The following is an 18,371-nucleotide window of genomic DNA, read 5'->3' as shown; positions in this document are numbered from 1 at the left end:
CTACTGTTGCTATTTCCTTGCATTGGTGAGGTCTGTGATTCTCCTACTCATTTTCAAAATTCATTCTTTTATTAAAAAGTAGTTGTCGAGTGACTTTTCTATGTCAGATGTCTGTGGGGCACCAGAGACATTGCAGTACAAGATTTATAAAGTCCCTGCCCTCATGGAGTTTACCTGCTAGTGAGAGGAGACAATTTAAAAAAACACATAAATGAGTAATGTCATTTCATAAAGCGTGAGTGCTATAAAGGGTGACAGAGTGTTGGGTGTGAGGGGATCGGGGCAGCTTCTCTGAGGATGCGACATGTGATCTGAGATCTCAATGAGGAGAAGGACCCTCACGATTCAAAGAGAGCAGCTCAGGTACGAAGGCTAGCAAATGCACAGGCCTAGGAATGTTGAAAAAGTAGGCGTTTGGTCAGTCCTAGCAGTTTAGATGGTCAGACAGAAGCTTCCAACGTGAGAAACTTGGAAGAATATGAGCCACGGGAGGGGAAGATATCCAAGATAAGAATTTCTTCCCCTGTCTCATCAATACAGCTCACTCTTCTGACATCCATGTTTCTGGGTATGGAATTCCTGTTCATTCTACTCACCCAGGTTCACCATTTCTGAGTGACCTCCGACACCCCATTTTTCTCACCCACCACACGAGCCAGACCCTAAATCTGTGGTTTTTCTCCCTTCAGTGTCTCTTGAATTGTCCTCTCTTTCTACCCCTATGGCCACCACAACTCACCGGGTTGTCGTAACTCCTCCTCTCAATGATTACAGTAGCCTCTTAATGGGTTGGAACCCCAAAGTGACCTGAGAGTTAGCAGTGAACTTAGGCAAGCGGAACAGAATCCAGATTGAAGAGGCACACTCATTCAGATTCAGCTAAATCCCCAAATCTCAGATGTTTAACATAAATAAAGTTCTCACTCATACTACAGTCTAATACAGGTCAGGTGGCTTTATTGAGATATAATCCACATAGCATACAATTCGTCCATTTACATTTTAATGGCTTTTAATGGAATATGTGTATCTATCACCACAACAAATTTTAGAGTACTTTCATTACCCCCACCCACAACAAAAATCCATTACCCCTTAGCCATCATTCCCAAGTAGCCCCTGCTCACAGAATGGCCAGAGACCACGATCTAGGATATTCTGAAGTAAGGCCCTCTGTATGGCAAGGGAAGACCTGAAAGCTGTTGTCATGGTGATCCCAGGTAGGCTCTTCGAAGGGACAGAAATACCAGGGAGATTGCCAGTCACGTTTTCAGATCATGGGGCAGAAGGCAGGCATTCACAGAGGGGGCGGGGGGGAATCTCAGGTTCTGTTCTTCCCGAGAGGAGCTGAAGCGAGGGCAGAGAGGAGCAGCGGGCCGCCCCACTAGAGGCTGGGTGGGACTGGGCGCTGTGGCGATCTGCACAGCCGGCTTGGTGGAACGGGCAAAGACCCTCTTATGTGGCTCCACCTAGTTACCCTTTCTGCTGAAAATGAGTAAAATTATTGTTTCTAATGGGAAATCAAATTGTACATAGGGATCCACATCGCCTTTCTTTGTCTTATCAAAGGAGGGAACAAGAGCAGCAATGGATAAGTGATAATGGTGGATCTCCAGATTTGTTGATATTGGTGGGCCAAACTGGAGAGTTATATCCACCAGACTATCTGATGAAATCTGTGACATTTGAAAACTTCCCTGGGAGAATACGTTAGAAATTAAAAACAATGACTTCTATAGTCTGGGCCATGTTGAAACAAACAAAAAAACCAAGGTGCTGCTGTTGCTAAGAAATTGCTGGGTCATTTTTTAAAGAGCTATATTAAGATAGATAGGTGTATAAAACACTGATTAATTGGGCCATAACAGTAATTAGCCTTTTAGTTGAGGTGGCCTGTCTTTCCAGCCTAGCCCTGGAAACAAGACTATTTTTGTGCTAATCATATGTGTTTCTCAAGCAACAAGAAAACATCTCTCCTAATGGAACTTTGTTTTATTTCTTGTCTCTCTGTCCATCTGTCTGTCCATGTGTGTGTGCCTCTCCCGCTCTCCTTCACTTTGTGGGACGACAGAACCATCTGCTGCAGAATCTCACGGGAAAAGCAGCATCTCAGAGGACGAGCTGATCGCTGCCATTAAAGAAGCAAAGGGCTTATCATATGAAACCGCCGAGAGTCCACGGCCAGCGGGCCAGGTGGCCCACAGGCCCGAGGCCAAGGCCAAGTCTGGGCTGCCCACCATCCCCAGCCCCCTGGACCACGAGGCCAGCAGTGCAGAGTCGGGGGACTCAGAAATAGAGCTGGTGTCCGAGGACCCACTGGCTGCGGAAGATGCACTGACCTCTGGCTACGTGACCTTCGGCCACGTGGGCGGCCCGCCACCTTCACCGGCCTCGCCTTCTATCCAGTATAGCATCCTGAGGGAGGAGCGCGAGGCTGAGCTGGACAGTGAGCTTATCATTGAGTCATGCGATGCATCCTCGGCCTCAGAGGAGAGCCCCAAGCGGGAGCAGGACTCGCCCCGGCTGAAGCCAGGTGCCCTGGACGCCATCCGGGAGGAGCCGGGTGCCCGGGTTGGTGAGCATGCACCCAGCCGGCGAGGCCTGGACGAGCCAGGCCCCTTTGTTAAGTTCCCCTCGGCTGTCCCCCAAACTGGCCAGGAGCTGCCCTCTGGAGACAGAAACCCAGAGCTGGAGGAGTCCCCAGTGCAGCAGAAACCTGCAGAAGCAGTGAGTTCCCAGGAGAGTCCCATGGCCACAAGGAGCCCTGGGCCTGACATCGCACCCCCTCTGCTGTTTCTCAATAAGCAAAAAGGTAAAGTGCCGACTTTCATAACAGAAGCAGCTTGTCTGCCTAGTGTGCTCTCTCTGGGTGTTTGGGGTATTTAGCATGGGGTTGGTTTGGGCTCAGCCCTGTAGTCATGTCCTAGCTGGTCAAACAGTTGAGCAGAGAACCAGTCCAGCAGGAGGGGGAGGAGAGAAGAGAATTCAGACATCCGTGGCAGAACCACTCCCTCTGAGCAGTGAGCAGTGTGGCGTTGGGCTGGCAGAACCCACACATCCTCAATGATCAGAGCCCTCCATGCTCTGGTGAATGGAGCCAGTGTGCTCTTCCTTTCATTCCAGGGCTGAGTTTCCCCTTTTGGGAAGGGATAGGTGTACACACACACACACACACACACACACACACACACACACATTCATCCCAGGTTCCTATATAGTTTCCTACCCCCTCAACAACAGGGAGTGACTGGAACCTTTCATTAGCACATCCAGTTTGCCAGCCAAGCTTTTCTTAAACGGGCCAGTGTGTCCCTACCATCATTCCTTCTCTTACTCGAAGAACAAGGGAGTCAGACCTTGGTAATGTTTTTGTGTCCCAGAGAGTCAGGAAAAACGGGGACCAAAGTTGGAATCAGAGTGTGTCTTGTCCCTAAGCAAGACCTAAGGTCACTATAAATAATTTTTAAAACTCACTTATAACTTAGAATGATTTTAATTTGGCCATTATATTTTCCCCTGAGAAATCGGGAAGTCTACAAATGCAGGAAAAGTGGAAGTCATTCTTTTATCTTCCAGACATTGTATGTGGAGGGCATTCTCCTTCCAGAATCATCCACAACATCTGATTGTGTGATAGAATTCAGGAGAGGAATCCAAGAGTCAGGTCAGTGAATTAGGTCCTAGACAGCCTAGAGAATGGGGTACACCGAGTGAAGGTAGAGGGCCTCTCCCCAGCTCCTGAGTGGAGAACACCCAGGTAGAACTTTAAAGCAAACCCTAAAGCACAGCTTTTTTCAAGATTCCCCTCCTACATATCTCCTCTGCTTTTTGTTTCTTTAGAAGTATTCTGCCTTTTGGGGATAAATGATTTTGAGGGTGCACCCTCCTTCCTGTGTATACACTAACTTCAACGACATCAGTAGCAATTAAAGGGCTTCATGTAAAAATAGAGAGCAACATCTTGCTAGTTATAGATTTGAAACTGGTTTCTAAATTCTTTAAAATTAACATGTTGGGATAAGGAAACCTGGAAAAATACAATAAAACAAATTCGGAGTAATGCAGTAAAATATTCACCCTAGGCCCTGGCTGGGTACCTCAGTTGGTTAGAGCATCATCCTGATATGCCAAGATTTGGGGTTCCACCCCCAGTCAGGGCACATACAAGAACCAACCAATGTTTCTCTCTCTCTCTCTTCCATCCTTCTTTCTCTCTCTAAAAAAAATAAATTAAGAAAAATCACCCTGTTGCATGGTTGCTAGTGGCTTAGTTACGTGGCATTGTGTGGGGTTCCATAACTGACTTCTGATTTCTCAAACATATCTTCCCTGTGAGTTTAAAGTATATTTAGTGTGGATAGGGAGGCTATTTGGTGACAAATTTAACACAGGAAGTGTGTATTTGTTAGGTAGCTATTGAAACCAATTTGGACCCTGGCCGTGTGGCTCAGGTGGTTGGAGCATCATCCCCTAAATGGAAGGTTATGGCTTTGATTCCTGGTCAGGACACATACCTAGATTGCAGGTTTGATTCCCTGGTCCAGGTGTGTACAGGAGGCAACCAATCGATGTTTCTGTCTCCCTTCCTCTCTTTCTCTCTAAAAAGCAATGAAAAAAATGTCCTTGGGTGAGGATTAAAAAGTAAATTAAAAATACAATAATTTTTTAAAAGCTAATTTGGATTCTCCTGCCACCACTCTGTGATGGGACAGGACCCTGCAGCCTGCAGGGAGTCTTGCAGAACAGCATTTGCACGAACAGCCTGCTGTCCCCTGCTGTCCTGAGGCAGTCAAGCTTGAGTTCATGTCACTGGACTGTACCAGGCATGTGTTTTCACCTTATCCCCTAACTAGTGTCCCTGAAATAACCCCATGCATAGTGCTGTTCAAACACACTTACCCTCAAAAGTCAATAAGCCTGAAGGCTAATAAGGAGGAAATGGGCTTGTGCAGACCTATTTCCCTCCCTCGTAAATCTGAGAGACAAGTGTGACAGCTGAGGCTGACGGACCGACCAGATGTCCCACGAAGAGCAAAGGTGACGGAAAACCTCAGCAGTGAATGTAAGGCTTCAGAGCACCTCTTATGGCCAGTTCTGGTGTGATTCTAATCCTATGCAAGGTGCCCATATGGCCTGAACCCTCTGCTGCCAAGTTTAGATGCTAGAGAAGAGAGAGTAGCAGTCTTTTCAAACAGTTACAGCGTGCCGGGGTGAATAACCACTGCTCCCTTCTGCACTGCGGTGTCCTTTGAAGTCCAGCCTCCCACTGGAACTTACTGCTCAGTGCATTTCCTGTGAAGAGAGTCTAAAAGGCCATTCAGGGCAGCCAAAGCACTGGCGGTCCTGGGCGGGTGACTCAGCGCTGCCAGTGCGCTGTTTGAGCTCTGCGGTTCCTTCTGGTCTCACCTGCTGCATCTCAGCTGGTGAGAGGGTCAGCACTGCCCAGTGTTCTCCAGGCTGTTCTTAATCATTGGCAGCAGACAGAAGAATTTTATGCTCATGTCAAGCAGGACTCCTTTCAGCAGTGAGGTCAAGTTAGCTTCTGTGGTTTCCTGCTCTTGTTCAGTGAAGCCGCTGGCAGTGTAGATGCATTCAAGTTCAGGTGTTCACAAGTACGCTTGTTCCTGTGGCTGGGGAGCCATGGTGCTGGTGCTGGATTCAGTTTTAAAAAGGTCCAGAATCTTTAGAATAAGGCTTGGCACATACCTGATGGTATCATATCGTCTGCCATCAAGGAGCATCAGGCTTTACTGCTGCTGTTGCCCTGGAGACAACATGCCATTCATCACCTCCAGTTTCCTGACTCTCTGCCCCCCTGGGCCCCTGCTACCCTGCAGTTCTGTTCCCTGACCCTTGCAGGTGACCCATATGAACATCAGACACTGACGGCAGAGAGAAGTTTTCATTGCTGTGAGATTAGCCCTACCTGTTAGGGACATCTGAGTGAAAAGCCAGCAATAATTTCTCAGGAAGACACTAACACCCAAGGCATTACCACCAGGATGGGTGTGTGGTATTTACCACACCTATTTGACTGCAGATCTATTTTATTAGATCATGCTGCAGGGTCCATCTTCTAGGGAACGCATTTGGGGAAATAGTGGTCTCTTCGCACTCACTTCCATTTCCTGTGTTCTGACTGCCTTACAACTGGAGAGTATGGTGCTTGGACCAGCCGTGTGGGTACCACATGGGCGCCAGTTAGAAATCTCAGGCTCCACTCAGACCTGTGGGCCAGAACCTGCATTTGAACAAAGATCCACAGATGGTTTCCGTGTGTGTGTTAAAGCGTGAGAAGCCGTGTTTTAGACTATGGCGGCCGCCTCTCACACTCCTACCCGACGCCGCTCTGAGACAGGTCACCAGTGACAACCTTCTGGCCCCCAAAACAGCCTCTTTTGAGGCTCATCTTTCTCGTTCATAATTTAATGTCACACTGTTGACCAGTTCTTAAAACACTAGTGAGAAAGTAGTATGTTCATAACAATAAATTTGAACTATATAAATGGTGCAAAATAAAAAGTTAAGGTCCCCTTACTACACCTTCCTCCTGTTCCTAATTCTCAGAGATGACCCTAGACTTTTGTTTTGTTGTTGTTGTTCCTTTCAGACATTTTTTGAGCTATTAGAGAATATATATATTTTTTATTGTCCAAGTGATACCATATTGAACAGACTGTAACTTATTTCACTTAACAGTAAAATTGGAGACAGTACCCATCCATGTGGATGTAGTTCTCTCCTTCTCAGAACTTTTTCCTGCCTTATCTCTCCGAGGTTTCTTTTTTTTCTGGTTTTCTCCTTACTGTCTCACCTCTTTCCCAGTCTCTTGCTACCTCCCTCCCTGTCCCTCATTTACTTCTCTCAGCCACTCAGCTTTGCAGCTGCTGTCGTGGGTGTAGCACCTCCCAGATAGATGGCCGGTTTCAGAGAAGTCTTCTCTTCTGAGCCGCAAGCCCGTTTTCCCAGTGCCGTCATCCCGGGGCCCCTCAGATTCAGTGTGCTGCTGTTCTTTGTCAGAATCTTCTCCATCCCTTCTATTCCCTTCCCTTCTTGCCCTGAAAAGATACCATTCAGGCCTCGCTTTACTGTAAACATTCCAACCAGGTCTGGATCTGAGTTAAAGACACATGAGCCCGAGACAAAGGGAAGACTACAACCCGATTATAAACACTTCCGTGGAAGTCTCGCACTTTAATGTTTGCTTATACAATGATCATCCGAGTGATCTGGAATGTTCTTAATATTTGAAAAGTTATTGTTAAAACAAAGGTACAAAATGTAAAAATTCTCTTCGTAGAACTCTCAAGAATGCACCCAGTGACCGCAGTTGGAGGAATTAGTTTTAAGCCACTGGTCCTCAGAGTGGGGCCTGGGGACCAGGTTCCTCAGAATCTCCAGGAGTGCTGATTAGAAATGCATGTTCCGGCTCAGCCCTGTCCCCAGAACAACAGAATTAGAATGGGCCCAGGTGTAAACCTGCACTTTTAATAAGCACACCGAAGAGAATTTGGGTTATAAACAGATGAGCTAAACAGCCCAGACCTGTAGTAAAAAAACAAACAAACAAAAACAAAACACCTTGGTGAGCCTGCCCTAGGCATATGGCAGTTCTTAGTTAGAGAGACTGAGAGGGCACTCGCCCTTCCCACCCTCCCTGGGCCCTGCAACAGGCCTCTGCCCCTTCCCTCTGAGGATACCAGCTGCAGCACCCGGTGTGCAGGGCTCTGCCCCTCGTGGCGGGGGAAAAGCTTATCTCCTCCTGGGGGAGTGATTTGCAGGAAGGCTGCCAGATTGAGGTCTTCTCAGACAGACCTAGCATTCATGATGTTTGTTATTGCTTTTCATTATTATGCCAGATACTGCTCCTGTCCTAAAATATTTGGGAGAAAAACAAAGTAAGTGTGACCACCATTTATTTTCCTTCTTGTAATTCTAAAAACGTCATGATACTAGTCCTCTATTTATTTGCTTCCATGACACTGAATTAATAAATCAGGCTGTAAAGATTCTTGGCAAGTTTCTTTCTCTCATGGTGCAGATTCAGAATCAGCCTGAGACTCATGCCCCTTCTGTTACAGCTGTTCCCCGCTCCGCACCCACCCCCGGTGCCAGCTTTCAGAGAAATGGGCCAGTGACTGCCTGACAAAGTCCGGCCTCTGTGAGGGTGTGTGCCGTGTGAGAAACGCTCAAGTGGAGGTAGTGAGCCTTCCACCGTAGAGTCTTCAAAGCAGCTAAGCTGCTTTTGTGAGACTTGGCCCAGGGACAGGAGGTACTCTTCTGGCCTAGGCATCCCCGGAATGAGGCCACCAGTAGCCAGCTCACATCACTGTTTTTTCTTCTGAAATAGTCACGAGAGTAGCATTTTCCCACACTGCATATTGATCTATGTTTTTAAAATGGTGGCTTCAGGACACTGGGGAGGTTTCCTTCTCAGCCTTCTCAAATCATGGAGGCCCCAGCATTTATTATTTCTAGGGGCATATGTTCTTGACACTCACCTCCAGGGTGTGTATGCAGATTGAGATGGTTATTGTATATTTAATAGATGCAATAATTTGCATCTCGTATTTTGATGCAAATCCTTTGGGACACAGTGCACCCTACCTTCCTAATAAATTTTGCTTGAGCACAGAGTGGGGCATAGATTAGCTCCTAAGATGGATTCAAATCAACCTTGAACTTGCCTGTAGAGATAGAATTCACAGATGGAAACATTTTGATGCTTCTAAGGATTAATAACCCTATTTCGATAGTGATACCGATTTTCTATCCAGGCCCTTTATCTCTGAAATAAATCATCCTCACTTATCATGCAGTCATGGGGCTTGGAGGATAAAATGCACACACTGTTCAGAGCCAAGACTGGCTCCAGGGGATTCTCCATCCCTTTTTTTGGGGGGATTTTTTTCTTTTTTCTTTTTACTTTCTTTTAATTGCTGTTCAGGTACAGTTTTCTGCCTTTTACTCCCATCCCAGCCCACCCCACCTCCCTCCCGTTTCCACCTGCCCCTTGTTTTTGTCCATGTGTCCTTTATACTTGTTCCTGTAAACCCTTCCCCTTTTCCCCTGAAATTCCTTCCCCTCTGGTCACTGTCAGCCTGTTCTCTATTTCAGTGTCGTTGGTTATATTTTGCTTGTTTCTTTGTTTTGTTGATTAGGTTCCTGTTAAAGGTGGGATTCTCCACCCCTTTTAAATACTATCCTCACTCTCCTCTGAAGTCCAGATGGGATAGTCACAGTATGGTCTCTAAACTTCTGGATTCTGTCTTGGCAACCCTACAAAACACTCCTGTGATATAGCATGGCATGGGTTTTGCTCACTGTTGGGCCAGCACTACCAAAGCAAGACCATATCCGTTCATCCGTCCTTTGAGTCAACCAACTATGTGCCTGACACTAGCGATACAGTGGTAACTGAGGCAGACATAGCCAGTACTCATGGGGCTTGCATTGTGGGTGGGGGACAGGTTAAACTAAAAAGAAAATAAACAGTGAGAGCACCTGGTGGGGGTGACGGTTAGATAAGAAGGGCAGTGAAGGAGGAAACTGAGGAGTCAACCATGGCAAGAGATGATTTTTAAAAGTTCTGAGCAATAGAAAATGCAAAGCCCAGAAGTAGAGAAGTTCTTGGGTCATTCTAGAAACTGAAAAAATGTTCCGTGTAGCTAGAATGTGATAGGCAAATGGGAGAGTGGCAAGAAATGGGGTTGGACGTTTGGCAGTGCCTTTTCATGCCCAGGCCAGGATGCAGAGTTTGATCTTTATCTCAAACATTACAAGAAGCCACTGAAAGATTTTTTTAAACTAGGAAGCGACATGACCTGCCCTGCATTTCTAAAGGTCACCTTGGCTGCTGCCGGGAGAAAGGATCGGAGGTGGATGAGCGCGGAAGCAGGAACATCCATCCAGCAGGAAGCTGTGGCCAGAGTGCAGGCACGAGATGGCAGTGACTGGGAGAGGGCGGTAGTGATGGAGATGGGCAGGCCTGGAAGGACCTTAGATACTCTCTGCAGGTTGACAGGTTGACTCAGCTGGACTTACTGATGCATTGGGTCGGTTTGGGGGTGACTTTATCCCAAAACCTCTCAAATTACATTTCAGTTTTCATCACCATAATGGTTACAAATATATGCAAAAATATGTACAATGGGAAGTACCCCAAACTTTAATGCTGTTTTATTAGTCATTGAACCCCCTTTTTTGTATCTGCTGTTGGAAAACCATCCACTTGGGTTATGATGGCCCTGGGGTATTCTCTCGCAGTCTGATCTCTATACCTAGCATATTTCCGTGGCCAAACATCTGGAGGTGTAAGAGTCATCTGTGTGTTTAGGGGACAGAGATGTTTGGATGGCTATGGCTGGAGCTGGAATGAGGGTCAACTGTGGTCCTGGGGAGGATTAAATAAGACATGTAGTGAAGTAGGCAGGGATTGTGGACAAGCAAGTTGGTTATTTGAATAGAGTTAGATACAAGTTTGACTAGGCCCAGTAACTCACAAAAGCTTCAGGAAGTCCAAAATACAATCCCAAATAGGAATCAAAATTGTACTAACAGGCAAAGGAAAGACAGTAGCCTGCCAGAGAGCAGAGGTTAAAGTCAGAGAAAAGGTCATTGGCAGAAAAGGCAGGCACTCAAATTAGGATCGGAATGGGAACAAGCGTATTCCTAGGTCTGGTTACTTCTGCTCACCGATACAGCTGACCACGGTCTTTATCTGCGATCAGTCAGAGCTTCTGTAGGCTCCGTGATGGTCCTTCTGGGTTTTCAATGAGCTAGGCCTGAGAGGGTGTTCCTCTTCTGCCATGCCTTTTCTGTCTTCTTGTAGAAATTGGGGAGAGGTGATGAGGAGAGTGGATCTGGAGCTCGGTGGAACCGTTTGGTTTTTCTCGACAGTGTTTCTCCAAGTGTGGTTGGTGGATCGTTCACATCAGAAGCTGTTTGTTAAAATACAGATTCCTAGCATCCCCCCAGGATCTCCTAGGGAGGGGCTCAAGAATCTGCTTCACGAAGTAGCTCCTAAGGAATCCTCAGCACGTCAGAATTGGAGAATTACTATTCTAGGGACTGTGTTGAGACTGGTCTTTCAAACCCTCAGAGTCATCTTTGACAGGTTTTCCTCTAATCCCCACCTATTTCCAGAGCCTGCGTCAGAATCCTGAGAGTTGGATTTCTGTGTGGGCTTAGGTGTTGGTTAAAATGGTTCATGTGTGGAGTTAGAATGGAATTTATACTGTTAACTCTGGACTTCCACCGCCTCCTGGGAGAAGAGAAGGGAGATAATGTCAGCATACTCGTGGTCTCAGAACCTCACTCTGGAGGAGGTTCCTACCATCTCCCCACCTCACAAAGCTCAGGACAAAGACCTCAAAAGAACATGGTGGGACCACAGATAGATTAGTACCTCTCACGTTCCCAGTAATTTGGGACCCCCTGGGTTGAGTGGGTCCTCCGCCTGGCCTCTGTCCATAGCTTGGGAAAATCACGGGAGAGGGAGAAGGCCTGAGGGTGGGGTTGAGCTATATGGTTTCATTCATAAATGGGGAGCAGCAAGCTTAATCTTACTACACAAGAGCAGAATTTTCACTGCCATTAATAAATTATTCAGCACAAAGCTGTGTATTCTGGTAAATTAAGTGTTCTATCTTAACTCTTCCCTTCTGGCAAGTACCACATTTTCTTACAACTCTTGGCTGAGCCGAAAGCTTGGGGGTTTATCCACACACAAAGCACCTATAAAAACAGTATGTGTTCCAAAACTAATTCGTAAACTTCCAACTCATTGTTGTTTAGAGATCTTCCTTGTAAGATCTCTAGCTGGTTTGATTCTGCATCTAAAATGCGAGAGGAAGTCAAGCAAGGCAGAAGACGGGCTTTTCTTACTATTTCTGCTCTCTGTTAATGTCTGTTGCCATCCAGTGGTTGTGATGGAAATGGCCAGCCTCTCTGCGTTTTAATCTCACCTCAAAGCACCACAACTTAAAATGTATAGATCTCCTGGGTTTTGATGTAAGAAAATATGTCTTTGGATGATTTTACGATGTCCACATGGCTGGATCATTTATGTGGTGATCGGTCATTTAACTCACCATTTATATTTTCCTTGGAACGAGGACAGAGGGTCAAAAAATATTCCTAAATGGCTAACTTAGTTTTACCAGAATTAATTTTAAGCTAGACCATTAATTTTGAACCTGTACCAAAACATAAGATATAATGCTGTGCAGAATTTTTCAACCATAGTTTTGTACTAACTGGAGTGTTTGGATCAACACCCTCATTTTAAATTGAAGTCGGGGCCAAGGTAGTCGGTTGTTTCAGGTGATGCTGTCGGGGGAGAAGAGCCGGTATTTGAAATCGGTCTTCGTCTCCTGACTCTCATCCGGGGCCCTTTTCCGAATAAAGTGATTTCCAGGTAGTTGATTTGTTTACAAGCAAACCTAAATGCTTTTCTGTGTTGCCTAAGAAATTGGAGATTTAGGATTTAATATCCTAAATATGTAAATAGTTTTATAATTGTACACAATAGACACAGCCAGTTCAAGCGTTAGCCTGGCCAGTCAGTTGGAAATTCAGCCTAATTCCCTGAGAAGAATTTAATTTTTGAAAATTTTAGGTTCGCCAACTTATGGTTGGACTGATTTTTCATAGAGTCATAGTTTTCTCAAATGTTGTAAGTAAATAAAATCACAAATAACTTCATTCTAGCTGATTTTGATGTAAGTAAAATGGTTTCATTGTCCCTTTTATTTTCCTCTCTTCCTTTGTTGGAGTTCATATTTTTAGGCCGTTTTTTTATTCTCCTGGAAACAGAATCTTGAAAATTTTGGGGTATATTTTATGTATTCCACTAACATGTGCTGTAATTCCAAAGCCCAAAATCTTGGTTTTGACTTGATGTTGAAAGCCATGTCTCATGGTTTGCATTCTGGTTCTCATGGGGACCATGTTTCCCATTAGTGAGGATGAACACACGAGAGGCCATGTTGATGGAGAAATCTCTGGGCCAAACCCCAGATGCTGAAGGCAAAGTTCTTTGTGAAGAAGACACCGTTCATATTTGCCTCTCAAATTTGGACTGATATGCCTCTAGCCTGAGACACAAGGTCATTCCATTTATCCCTCCCACTGTATACAATATTTGCCCTTGTATTTTATATGATGCCCATTTGATAACAGGTAACTCTCTGCCAAGTCGATCCTTCCTCTTCCGTAGTATAGAGTCAGTGCTGGGAAGTGGCTGCCCCATTCAGGGCTGCATTTCCCAGCTCTCCTTGTATCCAGGTGAAGCTATGAGCCTAATTCTTATCAGTGGAACGTGAGTGCAAGTGATGTGGTCACATCTGGGGCGACATGATGAAGATGCAATTGTGCCTTTTCCTCCTTCAAGGCTCTTAGCCCATGGGGTGACCATGGGGAAGGAACTAGTTCCCTGAATGACTACTGAAAAGAAAGCTACCTGCTAATGAACAGTCCCATTGATCTTTTATGTTAGTCCCAAATAAATCTCTCCCATGTTAAGCCACTGAAAATTTGGGGTTATTTGTTAACTGTAGCCAGCTTCATCCTGACTAATGTGCTAAGCCATGATGTAACATGAGGTTGAGAAAGAAGATCAATAGAATGTATGTTGGAACAAATGCCCCAGAGTTGCATAATTTGGTCCTGCTTCTCCTTCCCTATACCTTTCTCCTCTCCACTCTCCTTTGCTGATGCTAATAAGCCTTGCTACTAGAGATACTGGTAAGGTAATTCTGAGCAAATCAGAAAAAGACAAAGACAATTATGTCCTCAAGCTGTTTTTTTTTTGGTACTTCCCAAAACATTGTCATAAAAACTGAAAAGATCTTTAGTAGCTTCCAAGTGAGTAGCTGGCACCCTCTGCAGTTGTGCAAAGTACGAAGTATCCCTGGTAATGACTGTCAGGCCCACTGTGGCAGAAGCACAGACGTTTCTATGGGACAGACCACGGGGAGGACTGGAGAAGTCCCCCTGTTTAGGGGCGGCCTCATGCAAAACTGAAATAGGTACAGCATCTTGGGGTTCCCTGCCCCCTACCACTCCTGTATCCCCAGCCTCAATGCTGTCCCTCAGCTACTCAAGGCCCCCACTTTGGAGCCCAGTGCTCCTGAGCTTTCCCTGCTTCTCTTTCAAAACACACATTCCTGTATTCTCTATCCTTTGGTTCCTTCATGCTCTCCGTTTTGTAGAGTGAACTATACAGGTTTATTTGATAAACCAGTTCTTTTTCACGTGTTAGTGAATATGTGTGTGATTCCTCCTGCTCTGAAGGTGAAGGAAGGAGCCACTTTAGGGTAAGGCTGGCCAATGCCTTAGGGAGTGGTAGTCTGATTCCATTCTCAGCAGAATGTGCTCTGGAGCACAAACATATCAGAATCTGGTAGAAACCAGAATGCCAGTTTATAAATTTACACTGGAGCCATAGCAGGGGAACCCCATCCTAGTGTGCACATTAGCTCGTTGTTGCCTGGTGAGCATAGAATTGGAGCAAGAAGAGTGGATATTGTGTCTTTGGAAATACCCATCACATCTGGCAGCCTGTGAACTGCTCTGTTCTCTAAGGACTGGGGTCCTCAACCAGAATCAGAGAAGCTGCTCCCTGAGCCCAGGTGTGAGGCCCTTTCCCCTCCAGGGCCCCCTTGTCTCAGTTTGCCTTCCCTAGACTCTGCATTATTTTGGTGGCATATCCCCCCTTCACTGGGACGAGGAATCGTGGGCCGGCTGGGTTTGGAGCCTACCTCTGCCACCTATTACTAGCTGTGTGATTTGGGGCAAGTTACCCTGTCTGCACTTCAATTTTTAAAAATTTGTATAAAGGAAAGAATAATAGCTGCATCTCACAGAATTCTTGTGAGGATTAATTGAGATAATTTAGGTTAAGTAATTACTCTCTCATTTTATTACTATTTAAATATTTATGTTAATAATAATTATACAATGAGATGGGACTTCAGAAGAATCTAGTCCAGTCACTCATTTAATGCAAGAATTCTTTCTGTAACATATTCTTTCATAAAATTTCAATTAATAAGTTGACAGGTTTTCTTCACCTGCCACAGTTTGGCTGCCTTCCAGTGATTTCTGGGGCAGGATGTTGACTTGATCTCACTGACACGCTCTTTCCCAAGCAGATCGTGGGACAGGCTGTCTCTGGGGAAGTTTCCTAAAGCTAGCTGACCCAATTTACCATCTTCTGTTGAATGTAATGTTTTCCCCCCAACAATGTATATGCTTAGGTCCCAATCTGAATATCCCAGAGTGTAATCTTTGGGTGTAATGTCCACAGATCAATATTTTTAATTATCTTCAGGTGACTTCAAATGCCCATCTGGGGTTCACAGACACTGAGTCCACCCCGTCTGTAGTATTTGGGCTCCTGCTTTCTTCGGTCCCATTTGTTGTCTCTCCCCAGGCTCTGGCATTCGGTACTTCCTTCATGCTGTTGGTCAGGCCCGTGCTGCAGTAACCAGCCCACATCTCAGTGGCTTAGCTCCATGAACATTTATGTCTGGCGCACACAAAATCTGATGCTACTTGGTGCATGCTCTCCTTTACCCAGTTACAAAGGGATCCAAGCTTCCTCCCCCTGGGACACTGAATGTCAACATAGGTTCCCAGGTTGCCATGACAAGGGAAGAGAGCTGGAAGGTGGGGCCTACCAGTGCTTCAAAACCTCCTTCTGGAAATGAAACATCACTTCTGCTTATGGTCCATTGGCCAGAATTAGTAACATGACTCTCCCTTGGTGCATGGGGCACACTAGAAATCTGATGAGTGTCAGGTCCTTATCACAGACTGCTTGTTTTTAGGTCTTCACAGCACTTATCATCTCCCACTATACTGTGTGCACATTTGCTTATTGCTTGTCTCTGCCACGTAGACTCTGAGTTCTTTAAGCTGACACCATTTTGCTGCTGTAGTTCCAGTGCCTACAATGATGCCTGGTAAGTACTAGGGATTTGATAAATATATGATGAATCAATGATAGTGACTCCAAATGCATAGGTAAAGCCACTGAAGTATTATGGGGTTTTATTGTATGTCAGTGTGTTTTATAACTGTGTGCTCTTTTCCAAGAGCTCATTTAAATGCTATTGAGTCCAAAGAAAGGTTAAAGAATAATAGACCAAATAAGAAGAAAACAGTGTGTGTGGATCCCCCACTGTCACTCAGAAGGTCATCCACCTCTCGCCTGTGCATCATGGAGTGGTCAGGGAAGGGAAAGTGCAATCAGCAGAGAAAGGTGCTTTGTGGCGTTCGGCTGACATAGCCAGTCGAGGATCTGAGCCAACAGCAGAAGGTGACATCACCGTGGGCCTGTGTTCAAGCCTTTCTCTGCTGAGCCTATGGAATTTGTACAAGACTAGTCTGTTGAAACTTTATAACTCCTATAAAACTGTAAAGCCTTCTGCAGTGAATGCTTGTTTCTTTGAACACACAGAACTCAGGTATACGACAAGGCTTGTTATTAAGCCTCATACAGAGAAAGGAGGTATTATGTAATGATTAAGGCATGAGCTCTAAAATAAGACAGATTTGGGTTTCAACCCTAGTCTACCACCTGCTGGCCTAAAACTTCCCAAGCCTCATCTGTAAAATGTGGCCAAAAATTCCTACTTCCTAAAATTGTAAGGAGATTTAAATAGAATACATTGAATAATATTTTTAAGGACTTTAAGTTAGTGGAAGACCTGGCACATTGTAAGTGGCAGCAGTTATTTTACCAAATTCTATGTCTGGCTCATGTTTTCTGTATTAGAGACAGCTGTATATGTGGGCTGTACTAGTCAGGAATGGTGGTTACCAAGGATATGAGAGGCAGCAGGGATGGACTTGCCTCGGTGGATTGGCCCCTGGCCTTCCAAGGCTGGCTGTGTGGGAGGCCTGTGGAGCATGCCCTGGCAGCTCAGCCATGCCCCTGAGCTCCATCAGCAGCCTGCCCCCCGTGTACCCAGCATTCATTCCTGTTCCTCGGGATGGGAGGGTCTAAGTGAACTGTTTCCTCACCTGTCACAGCCAACCTCACGGACACTATTCCTCCTCATCCACATTCAGCTTAAGCCCTCAACTCTGGTCTTATTGGGACGGGCTTGTCCCAACACAGAAGAATGGACTGGCTGGTAGCAGCCTCAGCAGAAGGAACCATTGGGACTGGTTTTCTTTACAGGAACTGAATTCATGGCAAGCTTGCAATGATTCAGACTCCTCTTCCCCATTTCCCACTGTGACTCTGCCCACAAAGTTTATCCCTGTGATTTATTTTTAAGCTACCTTCTGTGCAATCAGATTCTTTAAGAATATTTAAAGTAATATTTCAGGGCAAGCTTTAGCTCCAGTCTCACAGTGATAAACATGGAATCACCCCTTTAGAGGAGAAAGGCAAATCCTTGAGGGTTTATTTGTTTCTTAAGTAAAATGCTTCAGATGACTGTCACTTCTCTCAATTACCCTAAATGGGAAGTAAGCTTTGGTGCGGTTCCAGTGCAGAGCAGTCTCTCGTCTGTCCAGTCCCCTATAGGCAGGCGGACTGGCACCAGACCAGGGACAGGATTGACGCAGAATTTCTGTCTCCATCCACGGATGTTTCCTGTAATATCTTGCTTGTTTTGCACATTTTGCTTCATCTCCTATGTCTACCGTTTTCATTCTTTCAAAAATTTCCCTGGTTTAGTTGGTTGGAGTGTCATCCTGTACACCAAAAGGGTTGCCAGTTCAATTCCCTGTCAGGGCATATACCTGGGTTGCGGATTTGATCCCCAGTTGGGGGCACATATGGGAGGCAACCAATTGATGTTTCTCTCTCACATCCATGTTTCTCCCTCTTTCCCAGGTGAGGATTAAAAATCTAAATAAATAATTACTCATCAGCTCATTCCAAAAATCCATATAAAGTATTTTATAAGCACTGACAAAGAATTGTTATCCATAAAACAACATGTATTTTGTCATCCTTTCAGGAAGACAAGGCTAGGGTTGGCCCTTCAAATACTTAACTCTCTCTTATCTATAATTTTGCAATGAGTACTCATGGTTCTATTTTTTCAAGATGTTTAAAATAGATTATTCTGGAAAGTTGCATACACAGATTAGAGAAAATAGTGTAATGAACTTTTAAATATATGTCAATAAAACTTAATGATTATTGTAATTTTTCACACTCATCTGGGGAGTATTTTTAAATTGTCACAGCCGTCAAGATATTTTACCCAAAATGCTTCAGGGTACATCTGTAAAAATAGCATTTTCTTACATAACCACAGGACCTTTGGTACATTTAATAAAACAAATACTTTAACATGATCTAATGCTAAGTTCATATTCAGATTCTCCAAAGAATCCTCCAATTT

The 18,371-nt window shown here is 45.2% G+C and overlaps 1 protein-coding gene across 1 annotated transcript in view; it reads left to right on the top strand.

The window, feature by feature from the left end:
• The window catches only part of RTN1 (reticulon 1), a 167,348-nt gene that overhangs the window by 88,088 nt on the left and 60,889 nt on the right, over nt 1-18,371 (top strand). Inside the window, exon 3 of the mRNA XM_045822549.1 lies at nt 2,072-2,812. Coding sequence (XP_045678505.1) covers nt 2,072-2,812 — 741 coding nt within the window. The remainder of the gene's footprint in view (nt 1-2,071; nt 2,813-18,371) is intronic.

This window comes from Phyllostomus hastatus, unplaced genomic scaffold (genome assembly GCF_019186645.2).
Source record: "Phyllostomus hastatus isolate PE091 unplaced genomic scaffold, TTU_PhHast_1.1 phas_scaffold_501, whole genome shotgun sequence".
NCBI classification, from domain to species: Eukaryota; Metazoa; Chordata; class Mammalia; order Chiroptera; family Phyllostomidae; genus Phyllostomus; species Phyllostomus hastatus.
The sequence above is the reverse complement of the archived record's forward strand: the minus strand, read 5'-3'. Positions and strand labels throughout refer to the sequence as shown.